Consider the following 19,814-nt stretch of genomic DNA (forward strand, 5'->3'; position numbering starts at 1 on the left):
GGTAGAATGTATGGGTAAAATATACAATTAATGGCAAGATCCTTAACAGCATTGCTGTGCAGAGGGATATTTGAGTCTGTCCATTACTCCCCGAAAGTGGCATCACAGGTCGATAATGTGGTAAATAAGACACATGGTCTTATTTGGTCATTAACTTACAAAATTCTTAAGGGGTTGGACAGGCTAGATGCAGGAAGATTGTTCCCGATGTTGGGGAAGTCCAGAACAAGGGGTCACAGTTTCAGGATAAGGGGGAAATCTTTTAGGACCGAGATGACACACACAGAGGGGTGAATCTCAGGAATTCTCTGCCACAGAAGGTAGTTGAGGCCAGTTCATTGGCTATATTTAAGAGGGAGTTAGATGTGGCCCTTGTGGCTAAAGGTATCAGTGGGTATGGAGAGAAGGCAGAGGTACAGGATACTGAGTTGGATGATCAGCCATGATCATATTGAATGGCGGCGCAGGCTCGAAGGGCCTAATGGCCTACTCCTGCACCTATTTTCTATGTTTCTATGGTCGGGCGTTCAGTATAGGAATCAGGAATTACAGTGTGATAGAACTTTGGTTAAGCCACATTTGGAATCTGCATGCAGTTCTAGCCGTGCCATTGCAGGAAATATATGAAGGCTATGGGAAAGGTGGTGAGGTTTACCAAAGGATGCCTGAATTAGAAGGCATTGGCTACAATGAGGGGATGGACAGACATGGATTGTTTTCTCTGGAATGCCAGAGGTTGAAGGGAGACCTGTTAGAAGCATATCATATTATGAGAGGCATAGATAGGGTAGACTGTCAGAACCTTTTTTCCAGGATGGAAAAGAACAAATATTAGGTTTAGCTTTAAGGTGAGAGGGGAAAAGTTTAAGGGAGATGTACAATGCAAGGTTTTATTTCAGAGTGCATTGAGTGCCTGGAATGTGCTGGTGGTGGTGGTGGTGGAGGCTGATATGGGAGGACCATTTAAGAGACCTTCAGATAGGTACATTGATATGCAGGGAATGGAGGTGTAAATAGCTCGTTCTAAGCTCCCCCCAGTCTAGTTTCGGTCAATAAAATACTGAATCAAGCACTTGAGCAACTAAACTTTATTTTGGATAACACAACACAAGTTCTCCTATACAATACATAAACACTGGGGGTTAGATCCTTGTATCTGCTTGACCAAGCCCTTCTAGCCTCGTGCAAGCAGAGACACTCCAAAAAGTCACGCAGTCCCAAGTGTTCTTCCAGAAGATCGACATTGGACCTCGTGGGAGCTCCACGAGCCTTAAGGGGCCGAACCACATGGGGATGGTCTCTATACAATCCAATAACACATATCGATTAAAACAGTACATGATAGACAGTTCCCTAACCCAATAACACAGTAACTAATACATTGTATCTGGAGAAGTTTCGAGATGGAAATTAACACAGATGAATTAAACAACATGTTCCCTGAGATTCAGACAACCCAGACCAAGATTAACATTTCAACCAATCAACAACTATCCAAATGAGGCTTTGCAACGTTATTTACACTATGTATATCTGGTTTGCATTGACCCAATCAGTTCCATGCATTTTACACCTTATTGTAAGACTCTGCAGGTCCCATCCTTCCTCTGCAGCTCTTATCTAGGCCACAGACAAACTGGCACCATTCAGCAGCTTGTCCCGGTTCTGCAAAGGCACATTTAACTTGACCCAAATGGCCCAGCAGCACACAAGCCCTTACTCAATTTTAATGTCCTGGCTGCTCCAATTTAGCCAGGATTAACAGAGGGATAGGGATAATGTGCAGACAGATAAGAGTTGGTCATGCCATCATGTTCGGCACAAACGTGTGCTGTTGGGCCTGTTCATGTGCTGTATTTTTCTATGTTCTCTTAGTACTAACAAAGTTACCAGATTGTTGTAAGTACTCAATGGTTCACTAATTCCCCTCATGGAAGGCATTCTGCTACCTGCACTCTGTGTGACCCATAGTCTTTATAGGCCACTGAATGTTAGAAACATTTGAAAATTAATAAAATGACATATTTCAGTGCTGGTGAAGCTCAAGCTCTGACAGTTTGCCTTCTGTCAGGTGCATTTCAGAGACAAGGCCTCTGCTCTGAGGCCCAGTTGTCCGCATAATGGGAATTCAGGGTGCATTAGGCCAATGAGCTAGGCCCTCCACATCCCGCCTAAGTAATGTGGTTGTCTCTCAGATGCCTTCTCACTTCTGCATCAATTAGAGATTGATAATAATGTAGGCATCCAATGAAGGAATAAAAATAAAGATGTTGATTTACATTGATGGTGAATCAGCAACTAGAGTTCATTGTTTCAGGACAAGGAATCAACTGTTTAAGATGGAGATTAGGAAATTTATTCTTTCAGATGATAAATCTTTGGGGCAGTCTACTTGTGTGATGAGGTGAAGAGTAAATTCAGGACAGAGGTTGATTATTTTTTGATCACCAGGGGAATTAAGAGATAGTATTGTGTGTATTAGGGCAGTATTAAAGAAAATTGGTGCTGTGAACATTGCAGATTCATTGCTGTGAACTCTGGTTTCTTTTCTTTATGTCTTTGATTAAAAGTTTCCTAGACCTTGTGCCAATCTGGTATTTTAAAATTTGAATAATAGAATGAATGTTTTGACATTTTCACTTATGCAACATTATGTTTCTTCTTGATTGTGTGTCAATAATAGAAAACTCATGCAGCATCTGTGAATGTACTGCTGAAAGCATATGGCCATTTATTTTTAAACTGACACAGCAAATTAAAACATTATAAATTGATTTTATGAGTGGTATTTATTAAAATAGGACAACATTCTGCAGCACAAAGTGATGCACAGTGAAGCAGTGGTAGAGTTGCTACCTTACAGCACCAGAGGCCCCGGTTCAATCCTGACTATGGTTGCTGTCTGTAAGGAGTTTGTCCGTTCACCCTGAGACCGCATGCGTTTCCTCTGGGTGCTCCGGTTTCCTCCCACATTCCAAAGATATGCAGGTTTGTAGGTTAATTGGCTTCTGTAAATTGTCCCTAGTGTGTAGGATAGAACTAGTGTACGGGTGATCGCTGGTCGGCGTGAATTCAGTGGGCCGAAGGGCCTGTTTCCATGCTGTATCTCTATATCTTTAAAGTAAACTAAACTATTCCAATTTTCTTTGATACAAAGTTCAATAAACATTGATGGGAAATGTTATCTTCAGTGAGTCTTTGAAGTTCAAAGGAGAAGATACAATAATTTGTTCATCAGTTTCCGTTAATTTTTTCTGTGGATATGTAGCCGTCCAAATATCTTTTAAACATTGTGATAGTACCTGCCTCAACTACCTCCTCTGCACCTAGTTCCATACATCCACTGCCCTTTATGTAAAAAAGTTGCCCTCAGGTTCCTTTTAAATCATTCCCCGCCTCACCTTAAAACCATGCCTCCAATCTGAAAATCAGCTCTCCGCTAGTACATTCTGACTTCTTTCATCTAGCTAATTTTCTATCCAATTGGCTAGCTCACCTGGGATACCATGTAATCTCATCTTCCAAACCAGCTTACCATGAGGGACTTTGTCAAAAGCCTTGTCCATGTCGACAATGTCTTCTGCCCTGGCCTCGTCAATTCTTTTGGTTACCTCTTCAAAAAACCTGATCAAATTTGTGAGAATCGATTTCCTATGCACAAAGCCATGCTGAACTATCTGCAATCACTTTGCATTTCCAAATACAGATAGATCCTGTCTCTCAAAATCACCTCCTGTAACCTGCCCCCTGCTGATGTTAGGCTCACATGCCTGCCGTTCCCTGGCTTGTTCTTGCACCCTTAGCTACCCTCCTGTCTTCCGATTCCTCACCCATGGCCAAGGAAAGTACAAAAATCTCTGCCAGGGTCCCAGCAACCTCTTTCATGACTCCCCACAATATATTAATATACACTTGGTCCAGCTCCAGGGATTTATTCACCTTTATGTGCTTTGTGACCACCAAAACCTTCTCTTTGGTAATATTGATTGTTTCAGGACATCACTGTTCTCTTCCTTGATTTCCCTAGTTTATCCAATTTTCTCCATGGAAAAGAAAGAGAGAAGTATTCATTTAAGACCCCAACCATCTCACATGACTCCAGACATTGATCAACACACTGATCATTCATATTATCTTCCTCAGATGTAATCCTACAACCTATATCCTCCTCAAGGATTTTGTTTAATCCTAATATTTTCCAAAGATTACAACCCAGCAGTATGAATAATGATTTCTCTAATTTTAAGTAACTCCTGCATTCTTTCCCCCTTCCCCACCTTAGGCATCCTACTAGTTCCACTGTTTGCATCCTTGTATCCCTGTCATTAGCACATCTTCCCCATGCAACAATGGGCTATTATGGACTCCACCCTCCTGAGGTCATCTGTTGCTGGCTCTGTTTTGTTCTAGCCTTTTTGAACCTCCAGTTTCTCCCCACCTCTATTTTTCAGTCTGAGAAAGGGTTTCTACCCGAAATGGCAACTCTTCCTTTTCTCCAGCAATGCTGCCTGACTCGCTAAGTTACTCACGCATTTTGTGTCTTTTTTTCTATACTCAATATCCTGACTGATGTACCACATGTTCCAAAAGAAGTCTTTAACACGCTGTCTACCTGTGACACAATTTTCAGGGGACTGTGTACCTGTACTCATGGATCCTTGAGGGACAGAAGAAGTGGTTGAGTCCATTCACCATTCAGATCCAGGACATGTTGAGGAAGTGGTGTGATTGGATATCATAACAAAGGCATGGGAGGGTATTGGCAGGGTGATTAAGACCTGAGGAGTGATGGGCGTGTAGGTCATCAAGGTTGAAGCATTTTAGGGCAAACAAGATTGGGGCCAGTGGTGCAGGTAGGTTTAATCAGCAATCAGAGTACCCTGGTCTGGGAAGGAATGAGCGACTTTCAATATTAAGGCTAAGGAGGCAGGATCAAGTCAAATCAATGAACAGGTAAAATAATAGGTAGACAATCAGTATCAGCGTTGTAGTGGGTGGAGAAAAGTCAAGAATGAGGTAAGAATATGAGGGAAGGTTGGAATAGGGCCTTAAATCGGAACCTCAGGGACCAGGGAGTCAGGTCCTGGGTTAGTTGTGTGGAGATCACTGGATGGCAAATAATTTTTGTACCGTGCAAGGTGATTCGAAGGTTCATGGTATGGGACTTACTTTTAATAGAGCTTTTAACAATGATGGCTGCTGGGGCAATGTGTACTGATGTCACCAACAACAATGAGAAAGTGACATTAGATGCACATCAGTCATGCAACCATGGCTCATGCTGGAAAGTGGCAAACTTATTTTCCAGAGTGATGCATTACAACGTGGAAATGTTGTTATTGTGCTTCCTCCCTTGATTATTAGTTTTTTTAATTTAATATCCCTATCCGATCCTATTTCTAGGCTTCATCCTTTCTTGTGCTAACTTTTACAAGAAATCATAGAACTGCTTGCAAGCCTCTTGGTTTGCTTGTGACTTCAATATTTTATTGCATTCCGCAAAATCACAAAAGCTTCTGCGGGCTGGTTAGCACGCAACAAAAGCATTTCACTGTACCTTGGTACAAGTGACAATAAACTGAATTGATCAATTTCAGGGGGGATGAATTCATATGTTAAACAGTTTTTAGGAGGTCCTTGCCCTGCAAATGGGCAATTTGCCGAACATCAACATAAACAAATGACCAGCCTAATCCACACTTACTGAGGCCCATGTGAAAGTGCTCTGGACTTCACTTTGATGCCTTTGAGGAACTGCACCACCTGCACTAACCACAATCTGCCCAATAACAACTGTCAATTAGTGATCCCAATATATATTCATGAAACTCTGTCCATAGAGATTTACGTAAAATATAATGGTGCACATTACTTAATACCATGCCACTATGGGCCTGCCAAGTTTATTATTTAGTCATTTATAGAATCACAGAAATCTAATGGCACCTGTTGTATAAAAGAGAGTTGTGGTGATTGATTCCGGAGCCTTGTAGGTTATGACATATCAAATGCTCATCCAAATATTTTTAATGTGATAAACATTCCAGTCTCAACTGTTCACTCAGATAGAAAGTTTCAGATTCCTCCCAACCTTCTCCAGACCCCCACCTCCCCTCCAGCCCCCTCACCCCCACATCCTATTCACATTGCTGCTGCGGGAAACAGCTCTCAATGTACTCTCTCAGACTTTTAGGTTAATTGAAACTCTCTCATGTTAATGGAACCTCGCCTTGGCCTCCTCTGATATGAAGGAATTAACAGCAGCCTGGACTATGTTTTCTCATAACTAAACCTACATCCCCATTAAGGCTTTCATAAATGCTTATATATCATTGCGGCTATGAAGTGTGCATTGTAAACTATCTGTGGCCTAATTAGTGTTTTATAAGCTCTAGAATGTCTTCACTGTTATATTCAATGCTTCAGTCAATTTTTATATCACCCTACAAATTTCTCACCAGACCCATAAACTATTGATGTAGATGATTATACACTGTATACATTATACTAGGCCCTGAAAAAATCCACAAACTAGTCTTGCTTTTTTAATAAATAATTTAAAAATGCAAATCATGTCATTTTATTAATGCTCATTAAAACAAACTTAAAGCTTTTAAACATAATTTTTGTTCTGTTTTAGGTCTCTTCAAGCTGTATTGAACCTGGCCTGATGAATTTAAATATCTCAGGTGAAGATTCATTGGAATGGGATGAGACAGACATGAGTTACAATTTGATTGGTATTCGTGATGAGACACTTGATCTTGCATGTGAACAGAATGACATATCAAAATTTTCACTTGAGCCGATGAACAATCTCGTTGATGAGCTTCTACTGGATCATTACAGCTGCGGCCCTGGAGAATCACTGTACAGTCCTGGTGAACCACCTTCTTCTTCTTCTTCTTATCCATATTCCCATCAGCACCACACCCTACATAATCTACAGCTTCTCGGAAAAGATTGTTCATCATTTTTCAATAATGCATCAAATGTTTCCAATGCAAAGCTGCTCACCAATTTAGTGAGGAGTGCAAGTAAAGATTATTCGTTCTCATCTGATGATTCTTTGCCAGACCTACTGGGTGATTTCATTCCAGTGAGACAAGACAAACCAGTGGCACTGAGGCCTGAGAGCAAGAGTGGAATAGTCAGCGAGGGTAATACTGAAACAACCTCTCTGTCAAACCAAGATGATCGAGTGCAAACTAAGCTATCTACCAAACCTCTCCACCCCCTAATAGAACTGAAACATAGAGACTGCCCAATTCAATCATGCATTTGTAAAAGACAAGACCTATTTGAAAAAAAGGAAATAAAGAATGTAACAAAGATACAAAGAACAAAATATGATGTACAATTGTCAGAAGATTTTCAATCACTGTCTCTGAGCAATGAGGGGAATTTACAGCAATTTCAAATGAATAAAATCAGTTCGAAGGATATTTCAAAAGATCTGGAGGCACAATATGATGTGTTCACATTTTATGACTATTCTTACCTGCAGGGCCCTGAGCTTGAGTTAGGTATAACTCACTCCCCTGAAGAAAATGTAACTACTGATGTGAATGTGAGCACAAAACCAGATTATGTTGAAATTATTTGTAAAAATGGATTCTCACCTTCAGATGGCAAACTGGACTGTGCTATGGCAGAAAAATGTCTGCTAGTATCATCAAGTAGAGGTAACCTTGAAACTGATTTTAGAGCAGTAGATGATAATGGAGTATCTCCAGATGAATATCTGAAAAATGAAACAGATCTCATATTTTTGTCCCATAGGTCATCTGTGGAGTCACTTTCATTTGCTGGTGACATATTTAGCCATGTAACTAACAATCACAAAAATGGTGATCTCCATCGTAGTACTTCCTTAGATAGTTGGGGTAATTCATGCAAGATAACAGAGGAGTTACTTGGCCTCCAGGATCCAGGGGACATTAGTGTGGGTGTTGAAGCAGTGGGGGAGCTGAGTAAGAGAACATTGGACCTATTGAAACGTTTAGAAAACATTCAGAATCCAGTAAGTCCAAAAATGAAACGTAGTGTTTCAGACATCACACTGCAGAGTAATTCTCTTAAAATTTCATTCACTGGCCAACCATCATTCGATGCCACTTCCTCAGCCAATGAAGATTCTGCTGCTTCTCTCACAGAACTAAGCAGCAGTGATGAGCTTTCCTTGTGCTCTGAAGACATAATTGTGCATAAAAATAGAATTTTGGATTCAAATGCATCATTCAAAAAGCGTATTAATCACTCAATGACTGATGAAGCTGATACCAATATAAGCATGATTGTAAATGTGTCTTGTACTTCTGCTTGCACTGATGAAGAAGACGATAGTGATTTGCTTTCCAGTTCAACCCTTACGCTAACTGAGGAGGAACTGTGCATTAAGGATGATGATGATTCCAGTATTGCTACAGACGATGACATTAATGAAGAAAGTAATTGCATTTTAGATGGAGACTACATGAAGAATGATTTCCACCACTGGATTAAACCAATCTTTGCTGTCCCTGCAAAAGGAAAGAAAAAAATGAATCCAAAATTGAATCCAGAAGAAAAGGATTTGAGCAAGACAGACCCTAATAGTTTCAGGTTATCTGCTTTCAAAAATACTTCTTCACTTTATCCATTTTTGAACAGCCCAGTATTTAAGCAGCTGGAGTCTAAAGATCATAAAAGTAGTTCTCTCTATCCAAATGAAAAACATTTCATGCAGACTGGAATGGAAACTCTTAGACAATGTACTCACCATTTAAGAGATGACCTGGAGAATGGCAATGTGGAAAAATCTGTATCAAAACATGAAAATAAACAAAATAAAGTATTAGATAGCAAGATACATTATTCCTTTGAAAAGGGGCGAAATACCAGCAAAATTCATAGAACTGAATGTTTGCAATCTGAATTGCTTGATAGTACAATTGAGCAAAAACCAGAATCACAACACGTTCTAGTTTCTAGGTCCCCTACCCAATCCAAAGAGAAGGGTAAAAATCTTATATGTTTGGAAGACAAAAGATTTGCAAACAAATATTTATTGTCACCTATTTTTAATACTGATGAGGTTATTTGCATGAAAAGATTTGAAAAGTTAAATGATATTGGAGTATTAGGTGGGAAAAAAGTTCCAACAAGTGAACATAGGAATAAACAACAACATCAAGATTCCAAAGCAGAACTGATGTTCAACTGCCACAGTGACGAAGATACTACCAGTAAATATTTAGCTGGAGAATGTTCATCTCATCATAATTTAGAAAACACACAGTTGGAGGAAGTTAACAAGGATTGTGCAAAAGCTATTTCGAACTGTGCCTGCCACTCTAATATTTCCCATAGTGAGGAGGAAGAAGATAGTTCTGTTCATAATTTTGTGATGGAAATTATTGATATGGCATCTTCGGCCTTGAAGAACATATCACACCATGACTCTGAAATGGTGAGTCCAACATCAGTGGCTCAAATCAAGGAAAAAGTGTTGGAACATTCTCACCGAGCTTTGCAGCTGCGAAAAGGAGACTTTTACTCCTACCTGTCCATATCATCACATGACAGTGACTGTGGTGAGGTAAGCACTTGCATTGATGAGAAAAGCAGCACACCACTGCCTTTAGATTTAAGTGAGGAGGCTAGACTGGAAAACATTGGTGAAGATGATAAACTCCTTTGCGAAGATTTTACAGAACAATCCCATAAATCCCGCTCACTTGATTCTACGTTACAAAAGGACACTGTTCCAGATGAATTACCTTTGCCAAATGATGGATTGGACATGATGCCGTTAAATGCTATTCATGTGCCACCAGTTAATCAAAAGACATGCAGTGGAAATCTAAGTGAAATTAACAAAATCACTAAGAATCTAGATACATGTTTTGTTCCCATTAATCAAACAAGTAATACATCAGAAGACAATACATTTCAATCTGTAGAATACCATGTGAAAAATCCTTACCTTAATTCATTGCTGCCCGAAACACAAAGAAACACAACTAAATGTTTGTCATACAATAAGTCCTTTACAGTCGTGCCAAAAGTTGAAATGTTTGAGCCCATTGAACCACCATTATACATGGAAACTGATGAAAATATATCAGTAAATCAGTCTTATGGTATGAAAAAGAATCCACTGAAGGATGCGCAATCAAATAACATTTATTTTAAGAAACCAAAAGACAATGTGTCCCCTAGCACTAAAACAAAATTTCCACAAAATGGACATTCTATAAATGAAGATGACGAAGGTGCAGATGGCAAAGTCAAAGTGATCCTTGACAAGAAAGAAAATCATTGTGATGGGATCTTTAACTTGCCCGAAAAAGGGGTAGGTTACTGTTACATTAATACTGCATAGTTCCACTGTATCTTAATCCAATCTATAATAGTGGAAGTTATATTATATTTTGAAGAAGATAGATTAAAGGACCAATTTTACTTATAGTTGGTTTTGAAATCAACACTTCCTAAAATTGCATGTTTTTAATGGCCAAATTCAATATCTCCTTTTAAAGCAAACGTTACAAATTTTTATTATTAAGATAATTCGTCTCAATTGTCACTTTAATTACAGTATGTTTGGAGATGTGGTAAGTCATGGAGAATTCCAGTGTCCCTAAGGACTATACCTGTGGAGGATGCAATCAGTTTCTTACAGACTGTATTAGGGAACTGAAGCAGCAGCTGGATCTGAGGGTCTTCCAGGTAATTGCAGAGGTTATAGACGGGAGTTACAGTGAGACTCCAGGTGGATTGCCTCCCTGGTGCCAGGGTTAGGACATCTCCGACCGGCTGCAGAACATTCTCAAGGGGGATGACATGCAGCCAGAAGACATTGTGCACATTGAAACAAATGACATAAGGTTGAAAAAATGATGAGATCCTGCAAAGTGAATATAGGGAATTAGGCAAAAGATTAAAAAGTTGACCCCAAGGGTAGTAATCTCAGGATTACTCCTGGTGCCACAAGTAGGTAGAGTGGTAAAGAAGGCAATTGGTATACTTGCTTTTCTAGGCCAGGACATTGAGTATAAGAGCCAGGAAGTGATAGGACTTTAGTTATGCCGTATTTGGAGTATTGCATGTGGTTCTGGTCGCCCCATTATAGGAGGGATGTGGAGCCTTGGGAAAGGGTGCAGAGGAGGTTTATCAGAAAGATGCCTGAATTAGGGGGTATGCTGGTTACAGGGAGCAGTTGGATAGACTTGGACTATTTCCTCTAGAATGCCAGAGGCAGACCTGATAGTAGTGTATAAAATATTGGGAGGCATTGATGGGATCTACAGCCAGAACCATTTTCCCTAGCTTAGATTTAAGGTGAGAGGGGAAATATAAATGATAGTGGCATTTAAGACACTGTTGTGCTGTGCTGTTCTATGTTCTATTTCATTTAACCATCATTGCAGTACTTAATATGGCTCATCTTTCGCTCAATGACCCAGGTCTTTAGCCATCTGGCACAGAAAAATTATTAGTGTTAAAATCCTTATGCAAGAAGCAATGCATATTTGATTGTATTCAGCATTGAGCCACAACAGGACAAGAACAAGACAGCCAGAATGTTAATTGGGGCAATTTATTCACCTGATTATTTGCATGTCGGGGTTATATGACAATATTTTTAGGAAGGGTGCGAGGGAAACCCATGTGTTCTCCTTCCACCTCAAGCAGGCAGTTAAGCAGAGTGGCCATAATGTGATTATTTTGTGGGGATAAGAAGATTCAGAATTTCCTCTAAACTTTATACGTATATAGTATTGCAATACCCAAAAAATATCTTCTCACCATTTGCACTGTAGATCATGTGACTGACCTTATCTAGATCAGATGCCTTGTAGTCATGTTAACCTGTCGGGCAGCAAATTGCAAGCCTGGGAGAAGCAGCTTATTTTGAAAATGTAGATGTGGTATGGCTTTCAAAAATACTTGTAAATAAGCAACATTTCACCTACTTTCCAGCTGCACTCTTATAATAGTGGAGAGGAAAGTACCAGTTTATCCCATCGAGCCCACCATACTCATGATGGCTGCACACATCAAAGACATTTTGAAGTATTTCAGGGAAGGACCTATGTACTTCATCCTCTGAGACCTAATTGTTATCCATATCACATTGCTGCTGTTTCTGGTGAAAGAGGCTAATGAGACAGATTCTCCACATCCAGCCCCGTTAAAACCTGCAAACTTGAGTTAAAAACTCAAACTGCATTTCAGCTGCTGAGTAACAATCAGTGGTGATCTTCGAAGAGTCACTAGAGTCAGGAGGACTGGAAAATTGCAAATTATACTCTGCTATTCAAGAAGGGAGTGAAGCAAAAGAGGGAAAACCACAAGCTGATTAGCCTGACTTCAGTGTGTGGTAACATTTTAGAGTCCATTATTAAGGATGAGGTTTTAGAGTTTTTAGAAGCACGCGATAAAATAACCCAAAGTCAGCATGTTTTTTGTGAATGGGGGATCTTGCCTGATGAATCTGTTGGAATGTATTGAGGAAAGTAGGATAGACAAAAGAGAGTCAGTGGATGTTGTTTACCTGGTTGTTCAGACCATGAATAAGGTACCGCACATGAGGCTACTAAAGAAGATGAGAGCCCATGGTATCCGAGGGAAGATACTAGCATGGCAAAAAGGTTGGTTGAATGGCAGATGGCAAAGAATGGGAATAAATGGAGCATTTTCTGGTTGGCTGCGAGTGACTAGCGGTGTTCCGCAGGGGTGGGTGCTGGGGCCGCTACTCCACGTTGTATATCAATGATTTCGATGAGGGAATTGGTGGTTTGTGGCCACATTTGCGGATGATACAAATTAGGTGGTGGGGCAGGTAGTGTAGAGAATGCAGGGACTCTGCAGAAGGATTTAGACAGGTCGGGAGAGTGGACAAAGAAGTGACTTTTCCTTGCAGCCCTGAAGTCTGAAGATGAGTCTTGACCCGAAACATCATCCCTTCCTTCTCTCCAGAGATGCTGCCTGTCCCCACTGAGTTACTCCAGCATTTTGTGTCTATGTTCGGTGTAAACCAGCATCTGCAGTTCCTTCCTACACATCAAATGCATGGATTCGTGTGATTGACTTAATGCAGCACATGCTACATTTTACATTTAATAAGGTGGAAATGGGACGGAAAAAAAAATGATTATTAAAGTGAAATACTATTTTTGCTGATTTACAGATTACTTATTTACAAAAAAATGTAAGACGGAATCTCAGGAAAGTTCAAAACTCTAGAACCATTGAAATCAAACCTACAGTGTGTGTATCCCACCAGAGTGAACTTTCAGGAGACTCTAATGCTGCCAAATCAGTACCCAATAATGTGAGTCAATTAAATATTCTTAACTTTGCAAATATTTGGCTGATTAAAGCCCATTAAACTAACCCTAAGATAGCAAACCAGCTCCATCTATGCAGCATTTTAGTACTATTTTGGTGTTCTTTCTAGCTATTCTGTAATACTATTACATAGAAACATAGAAAATTGGTGCAGGAGTAGGCCATTCGGCCCTTCGAGCCTGCACCGCCATTCAATATGATCATGGCTGATCATCCAACTCAGTATCCTGTACCTGCCTTCTCTCCATACCCCCTGATCCCTTTAGCCACAAGGGCCACATCTAACTCCCTCTTAAATATAGCCAATGAACTGGCCTCAACTACCTTCTGTGGCAGAGAATTCCAGAGATTCACCACTCTATGTGTGAAAAATGTTTTTCTCATCTCGGTCCTAAAAGATTTCCCCCTTATCCTTAAACTGTGACCACTTGTTCTGGACTTCCCCAACATCGGGAACAATCTTCCTGCATCTAGCCTGTCCAACCTCTTAAGAATTTTGTACGTTTCTATAAGATCCCCTCAATCTTCTTAATTCTAGCGAGTACAAGCCGAGTCTATCCAGTCTTTCTTCATATGAAAGTCCTGACATCCCAGGAATCAGTCTGGTGAACCTTCTCTGTACTCCCTCTTTGGCAAGAATGTCTTTCCTCAGATTAGGAGACCAAAACTGTGCGCAATACTCCAGGTGTGGTCTCACCAAGACCCTGTACAACTGCAGTAGAACCTCCCTGCTCCTATACTCAAATCCTTTTGCTATGAATGCTAACATACCATTCGCTTTCTTCACTGCCTGCTGCACCTGCATGCCTACTTTCAATGACTGGTGTACCATGACACCCAGGTCTCGTTGCACCTCCCCTTTTCCTAATCGGCCACCGATTCTATGGTACTGTTTGCATAAACTAGATCTAAACGAGACAACACATTGTCATCTCCCCTCACTCAAGTTAGTTATTTTGGTAAAATAGTGAATATGATCACGATGCTTGTATAAAATGCCCAATGCTCCTCTTTCCTTGAGGGGTTTGCCTCCACTGCAGTTACCCTTGGTGTATTTCAACTTAAAGATTTCTGGGGTTGCAACATACAACTCAAAGTCTCCTGAATCCTACCCCATCAACTGGCTGGAACTATAAGCAATTACTTGCATCAGCTGCATAATTGTCAGCTATTCGTTTCTGCAAAATTATAATAGTCAATAGAAAACAAAATCTAACAATTGTTCCATCCAGTCAAGTCAAGTCAAGTCAACTTTATTTATCACATACACATACAAGATGTGCAGTGAAATGAAAGTGGCAATGCCTGCGGATTGTGCAAAAACTACAGAACAGAATAGAACAGTATCAGTATTTACATGTTAGAAAATAATTTTTTACAAGACACAACACAACAGTAAATTAGTACAGTAAATTTGTCGCTGGTGAGATAAGAGTTTATCGTGCGGAGGCGTTTGCCTGACCGTAACAGCTGGAACAGTCCGTTGCTGGGGTGGTATGGGTCCCCCATAATGTTGCTGGCTCTGGATTTGCACCTCCTGGTGTATAGGTCCTGCAGGGGGAGCGAGTGTAGTTCCCATAGTGCGTTCGGCCGAACGCACTCCTCTCTGCAGAGCCTTCCTGTCCTGGGCAAAGTTGTTCCCAAACCAGTTTGTGATGTTGCCGGACAAGATGGTTTCTACAGCCCCAGAGTAGAAGCACTGAAGGATCCTCAGAAAGACTCTGAATTTCTTCAGTTGCCTGAGGTGGTAAAGGCGCTGCCTTGCCTTAATCACCAGTGCGACAGTGTGTGTTGTCCATGTCAGATCCTCTGTGATGTGGACTCCCAGGTATTTAAAGCAGCTCACCCTATCCACAGTAGTCCCATTTATCTCCAGTGGCGTGCATGTCCTCAGATGTTGTGCCCTTCTAAAGTCCACAATCAGCTCCTTAGTTTTTGTGACATTCAAGAGGAGGCTGTTGTCCTGACACCAGAGTGCCAGATCAGCCACCCCCTCCCGGTAGGCCTTCTCATCGTTATCGGAGATCTGGCCCACCACCACAGTGTCATCAGCAAACTTGATGATGGAGTTGGAGCTGAACCTGGCCACACAGTCATGAGTGTACAGGGAATACAGTAGGGGGCTAAGGATGTAACCCTGGGGGGTTCCTGTGTTCAGGGTGAGGGGGTTGGATATATGTCTTCCCATCTTGACCACCAGGGGCCTGGCGGTGAGAAAGTCCAGGACCCATGCACACAGGGGAGTGTTAAGCCCCAGTTTCAGCAGCTTCTCAGCCAGTCTGGTGGGGACTATCGTATTGAAAGCTGAGCTGGTCAATGAACAGCATCCTCACATAGCCCCTCTTCTGGCTGTCAAGGTGAGAGAGAGCGGTGTGCAGAACCTGGGAGACCGCATAATCCGTGGATCTGTTCGGATGGTACGCGAACTGCAGCGGGTCCAAGTTGCGAGGGAGGAAGGCACAGATGTGGTTCTTGACCAGCTTCTCGAAGCATTTCATGACTACCGAGGTGAGGGCCACCGGTCGGTAGTCATTCAAGCAGGCTGAAGAGGCATTCTTTGGCACTGGATCTTTTGAAGCAGGCAGGGACCACGGACTTGGCTAGGGAGAGGCTGAATATTGTGGTGAACACTGGAGCAAGCTGAGTAGCACAAGACTTTAGTACTCGCCAAGATATACCATCTGGGCCTACAGCTTTCCTCGTGTTCACACGCGTCAGAGCCCTCCTCCCGTCGTGCTCGGACATCGAGAATGTGTGCACATCCCCAGTGGTGTGCCTCACTCCAGCTTCACTAGCCAGGAACTGAACTGCTTGATGTCAAACTGAATATGCTTTGTTATACTCTACCTTTGATTTGAATTTTATTAGTTCAAATTTCATTTATAAATAAGGGCCTTTGGAAAATTCATTTTTGAAAAGATATAGTTAATGCATTAAGGTACACATTAATGCCTTTCTAAAGAACCTCCTGTTTCGCTTGTTACTTTCTCAATTCACTGCTCACTGCTCTTCTCTTTCTTTTACCAATCGTGTTTCTATATAAATGCAGAGGTCAGTAGTAACAAAGCAAGATCAAATGCAAAGGTAACTAGATAGATCGAAATATGTCTGCCTAATTTAGAAGTTGAATAAATGCATGTCTGGAGTGCCTCCTAGAAGCTGTACAAGAGATGCACATTACATTAATCTCTTCAACTGTATTCTGAGAGCCATTTCTTTATAATCCTCATCACAAACTGCTGCTCTTTGCTGCATGGTTTAATTATCCCAGACCCAGTCCTCACTATGAAAATCGAACCCTATGGCTGGCCAGATGTTGTTGCTTTCATGCTGTAAGATATAAGAAAAACTTATAGAAAGTTTAAAATATGTATAACAGAATAGATATAGAATGAATTAGGTTTAAGAATATCATTTATGAATATTTTTAAATGCAGCATTTTCAGCTCTTTGCATTGCAGATAGCCATGACTTCAGGTTTTTTATATTCATGTGAAGGCCAACAATTACCGCTTTACTTATCCATTATCACCAGGCTTTGCTTTAATCAATGTTGTTTGCATAATGATATATGCACCTGAGAGTGTTGTCTACATATTTAAGACAGATGAGGAAGAAGCAAGAAAATAAAGGTCACTCTTGGTAGTTTACCTCCTCTAGTGAAGCCGGTATTAAAAATGTATAAAAGTTCAACAATGATTCAATGTCATTGTAATTTATTTTACTGTACAACTATTACAGTAATTTGGTGGCTGACAAAAAAACATTCATATTTTAAATATTTTTGTATGTGATATTGATGTTCAGAAGCAGCTCAGTTACCTGTCCAATTAACATTACCATTCTAATTAATAACATTGCACTTTTATTCCTTAGATGTAAGATTTTCTATTTAGAATGTTGATTGACAGAAGCATTTTCTACTGTTTTGCTGCTGACTAAACATATATTTGCCTCTTTTTCCCTCCAGAAATCTGGCCATATCCTTGCTCCATTTTTGCCCACCAATTCCCAAGGTAACATCTAATCGATTTGAACCATCCTCTTCATTGATATTGAAGACAAGCTCCTTCCAAATGCAAGTTTTTCATGCTGGTGTGGTTAACTGGTTGTTTTTGCTGATCCTTTGTATGGCAGTTGCTGTTACCCCCTTGTTGGTAACAATACCAACAGATTGCAGCAACATCCAGCATTTTTCTTCTTCATGGACTTTTGTCCAAAGCTACCTCCAAGGGACTCCTCTGTTCTGATACACAGCTTATAAATGTTCTTATTTTCTTGGTGTAGGTACTTTTTGGTATGGAACAGGAAACCACAACATTTGGAAAGATATTGGGGTATAATCTCATGTCACTTCTGGTCATGCCATTTCATGTATTATAGGAGTAATGTTTGGATTTTAGGAGAGAATATATCCATCCAATCTATCTGGAGCAAAAACCTTCACAGAAAGGTGGGCCCTGTTGTGTTAACTATGCTAATTCCAAGATGAACCATGAATATTATTTGAACTTAAGAGATGGAAAGTAGCATAACATTGATAACAGGAACTAATTCAAACCGTATGTTGAAAATCAATAATCATATCTTGATATGTTTTATGTAATTAATATTAAGCCAATATAAATATAGAATACATAGATCCAATCTATGCAACTGTAGAACTTATAAAACAATCTTACTGTGCTGTATATTGCAATTATATGGTTTTTCATTTCAATACACAGTCAAGTTTTATTATTTCTGCTTCTTAAGAAGGGGAAGAGAAGAAATGTTTTAACAATGTGTGCCTTGCTGTATATCTTATACCTTTTGTTAAAAAGCTGCTTTTCCCAGTTAAAAAGCTGGCTTAAAGAGATGTGATAGCAAGGTTATGCTGTGTGTATAATTTATGTACATATGTACAAGAAAATGCTAATGTTCATGTACAATGATATACAATGCTTTCTTGTATTGTGTTTATGTGTCCAGTGATGTGGAAAATATTAAGCCTTAAGCTGTTAGATTGCATGGGTTAAAGTTAAATTAAAGTTGGCAAATAAAAATTAATTTATCAGACAATAAAATGGAATGAGTTATTGGTTTTCAGAGGCAAACTGCCCTGCATATTTTGTTCCGTTTAAAATATAATAATGCAGTTTATAGTTAAATCTTGGGCAGAAAGATAAAAATTGAAAATCATTAAATAACTAAGATTGATATGAAATTACCTTGAAAACTCTCATAAATCTGAAAAACTATTTCAAACAAGAATATTAAGGCATACATTAGGTTTAAGCAGTTGGGAATCAAACTGAATAAGTGCAGGTGTAGAAGTAAGATGGAACCAAGAGGGCAAAAAGAGGCCATGGAATAGATCTTTTGGGCAAGATAAAAGAAAGTTCTCAAGAGATTATGCAAGCATATTAAAAATAAAAGAGTGGCTAGAGAGAGAATTGGTCCTCTTAAAGATCAGCATGGCCATCTATGTGTACCACTAAAGAGGATGGATGAAATTATTATTGAATATTTCTCACCTGTTTTTATTGTGGACAAAATAATCAAAGCTAAGGCACTGAGGCAAATAAATTGTAATTTCTTGGACTAATACTTGCATCATGCTGCAGGTGAAGTTCCAGAAGACAGGATGGTGGATAATGTTGCACTGTTATTTAAGAAGGGCAGCAAGAACAAGCCAGGGAAATAAAAACCAGTGAACCTTACATCAGTGGTGGGTAGGGGATACTAGAGGGGATTCTAATGGGCAGGATCTTCCAGTATATTTGCATGACAAGGACTGATTAGGGATAGTCAACAGTGTTTTGTGAGTGAGAAATTGTGTCTCACATTTGGTTAGTTTTTTGAAGAAATTACAAAGAGGATAGCTGAAGGCAGGTGGATGTTGTTTATATGGACTTTATCAAGGACTTTGATAATATCCTGCATTGGAGGCTTTAGTTTAGTTTTTAGTTTGGGGAGACAGCGTGGAAACGACCTTCAGCCCACCAAGTCCGTGCCGACCAGCAATCACCTTGACACTAGTTCTATCCTACAGATTAGGAACAATATTCAGATGACACTGAAATAGATGGTATCATAGACAGTAAAGAAGGTTATTAACAACTGCATTAGGAACTTGATCAGCTAGGTAAGTAGGCAAATGGAGTTTAATGCAGATAAATATGAAGCATTGCATTTTGGGAATGAACAGTAGGACTCTGGGAAATGTTGTCAAATAGAGGGAGCTAAGAGTTCATTTCGCATCACAAGTAGACAGGGTGATGAAGAAGGCATTTGGCACGCTGACCTTCAACAGTCAGGGCATTAGTATAGAAATTAGAATGTTATGTTGCAGTCGCACCAAACCCATCATCTCTGTGTGGAGCCACAGAAGATGAGTAAGGTCCTCAATGAGTATTTCTCCATTTTTACTGTGGAGAAATGTGATCTCTTGGACTATGTAGGAATTATCTGGGGAAAAGGTTCTATCTATCCTA

The 19,814-nt window shown here is 40.1% G+C and overlaps 1 protein-coding gene across 4 annotated transcripts in view; it reads left to right on the forward strand.

The window, feature by feature from the left end:
• Nucleotides 1-18,404, forward strand: part of akap6 (A-kinase anchoring protein 6) — a 382,452-nt gene extending 364,048 nt beyond the window's left edge. For all 4 annotated transcript variants that reach the window (XM_033027101.1, XM_033027098.1, XM_033027099.1 and 1 more), the window contains 2 exons: nt 6,641-10,336; nt 17,309-18,404. In XM_033027101.1, the coding sequence (XP_032882992.1) occupies nt 6,641-10,336; nt 17,309-17,365 (3,753 nt within the window). In that variant the 3' untranslated portion in view covers nt 17,366-18,404. The remainder of the gene's footprint in view (nt 1-6,640; nt 10,337-17,308) is intronic.
• The last annotated feature ends 1,410 nt before the right edge of the window (nt 18,405-19,814 follow it).

Source organism: Amblyraja radiata, chromosome 9, assembly GCF_010909765.2.
Source record: "Amblyraja radiata isolate CabotCenter1 chromosome 9, sAmbRad1.1.pri, whole genome shotgun sequence".
Classification (NCBI taxonomy): Eukaryota; Metazoa; Chordata; class Chondrichthyes; order Rajiformes; family Rajidae; genus Amblyraja; species Amblyraja radiata.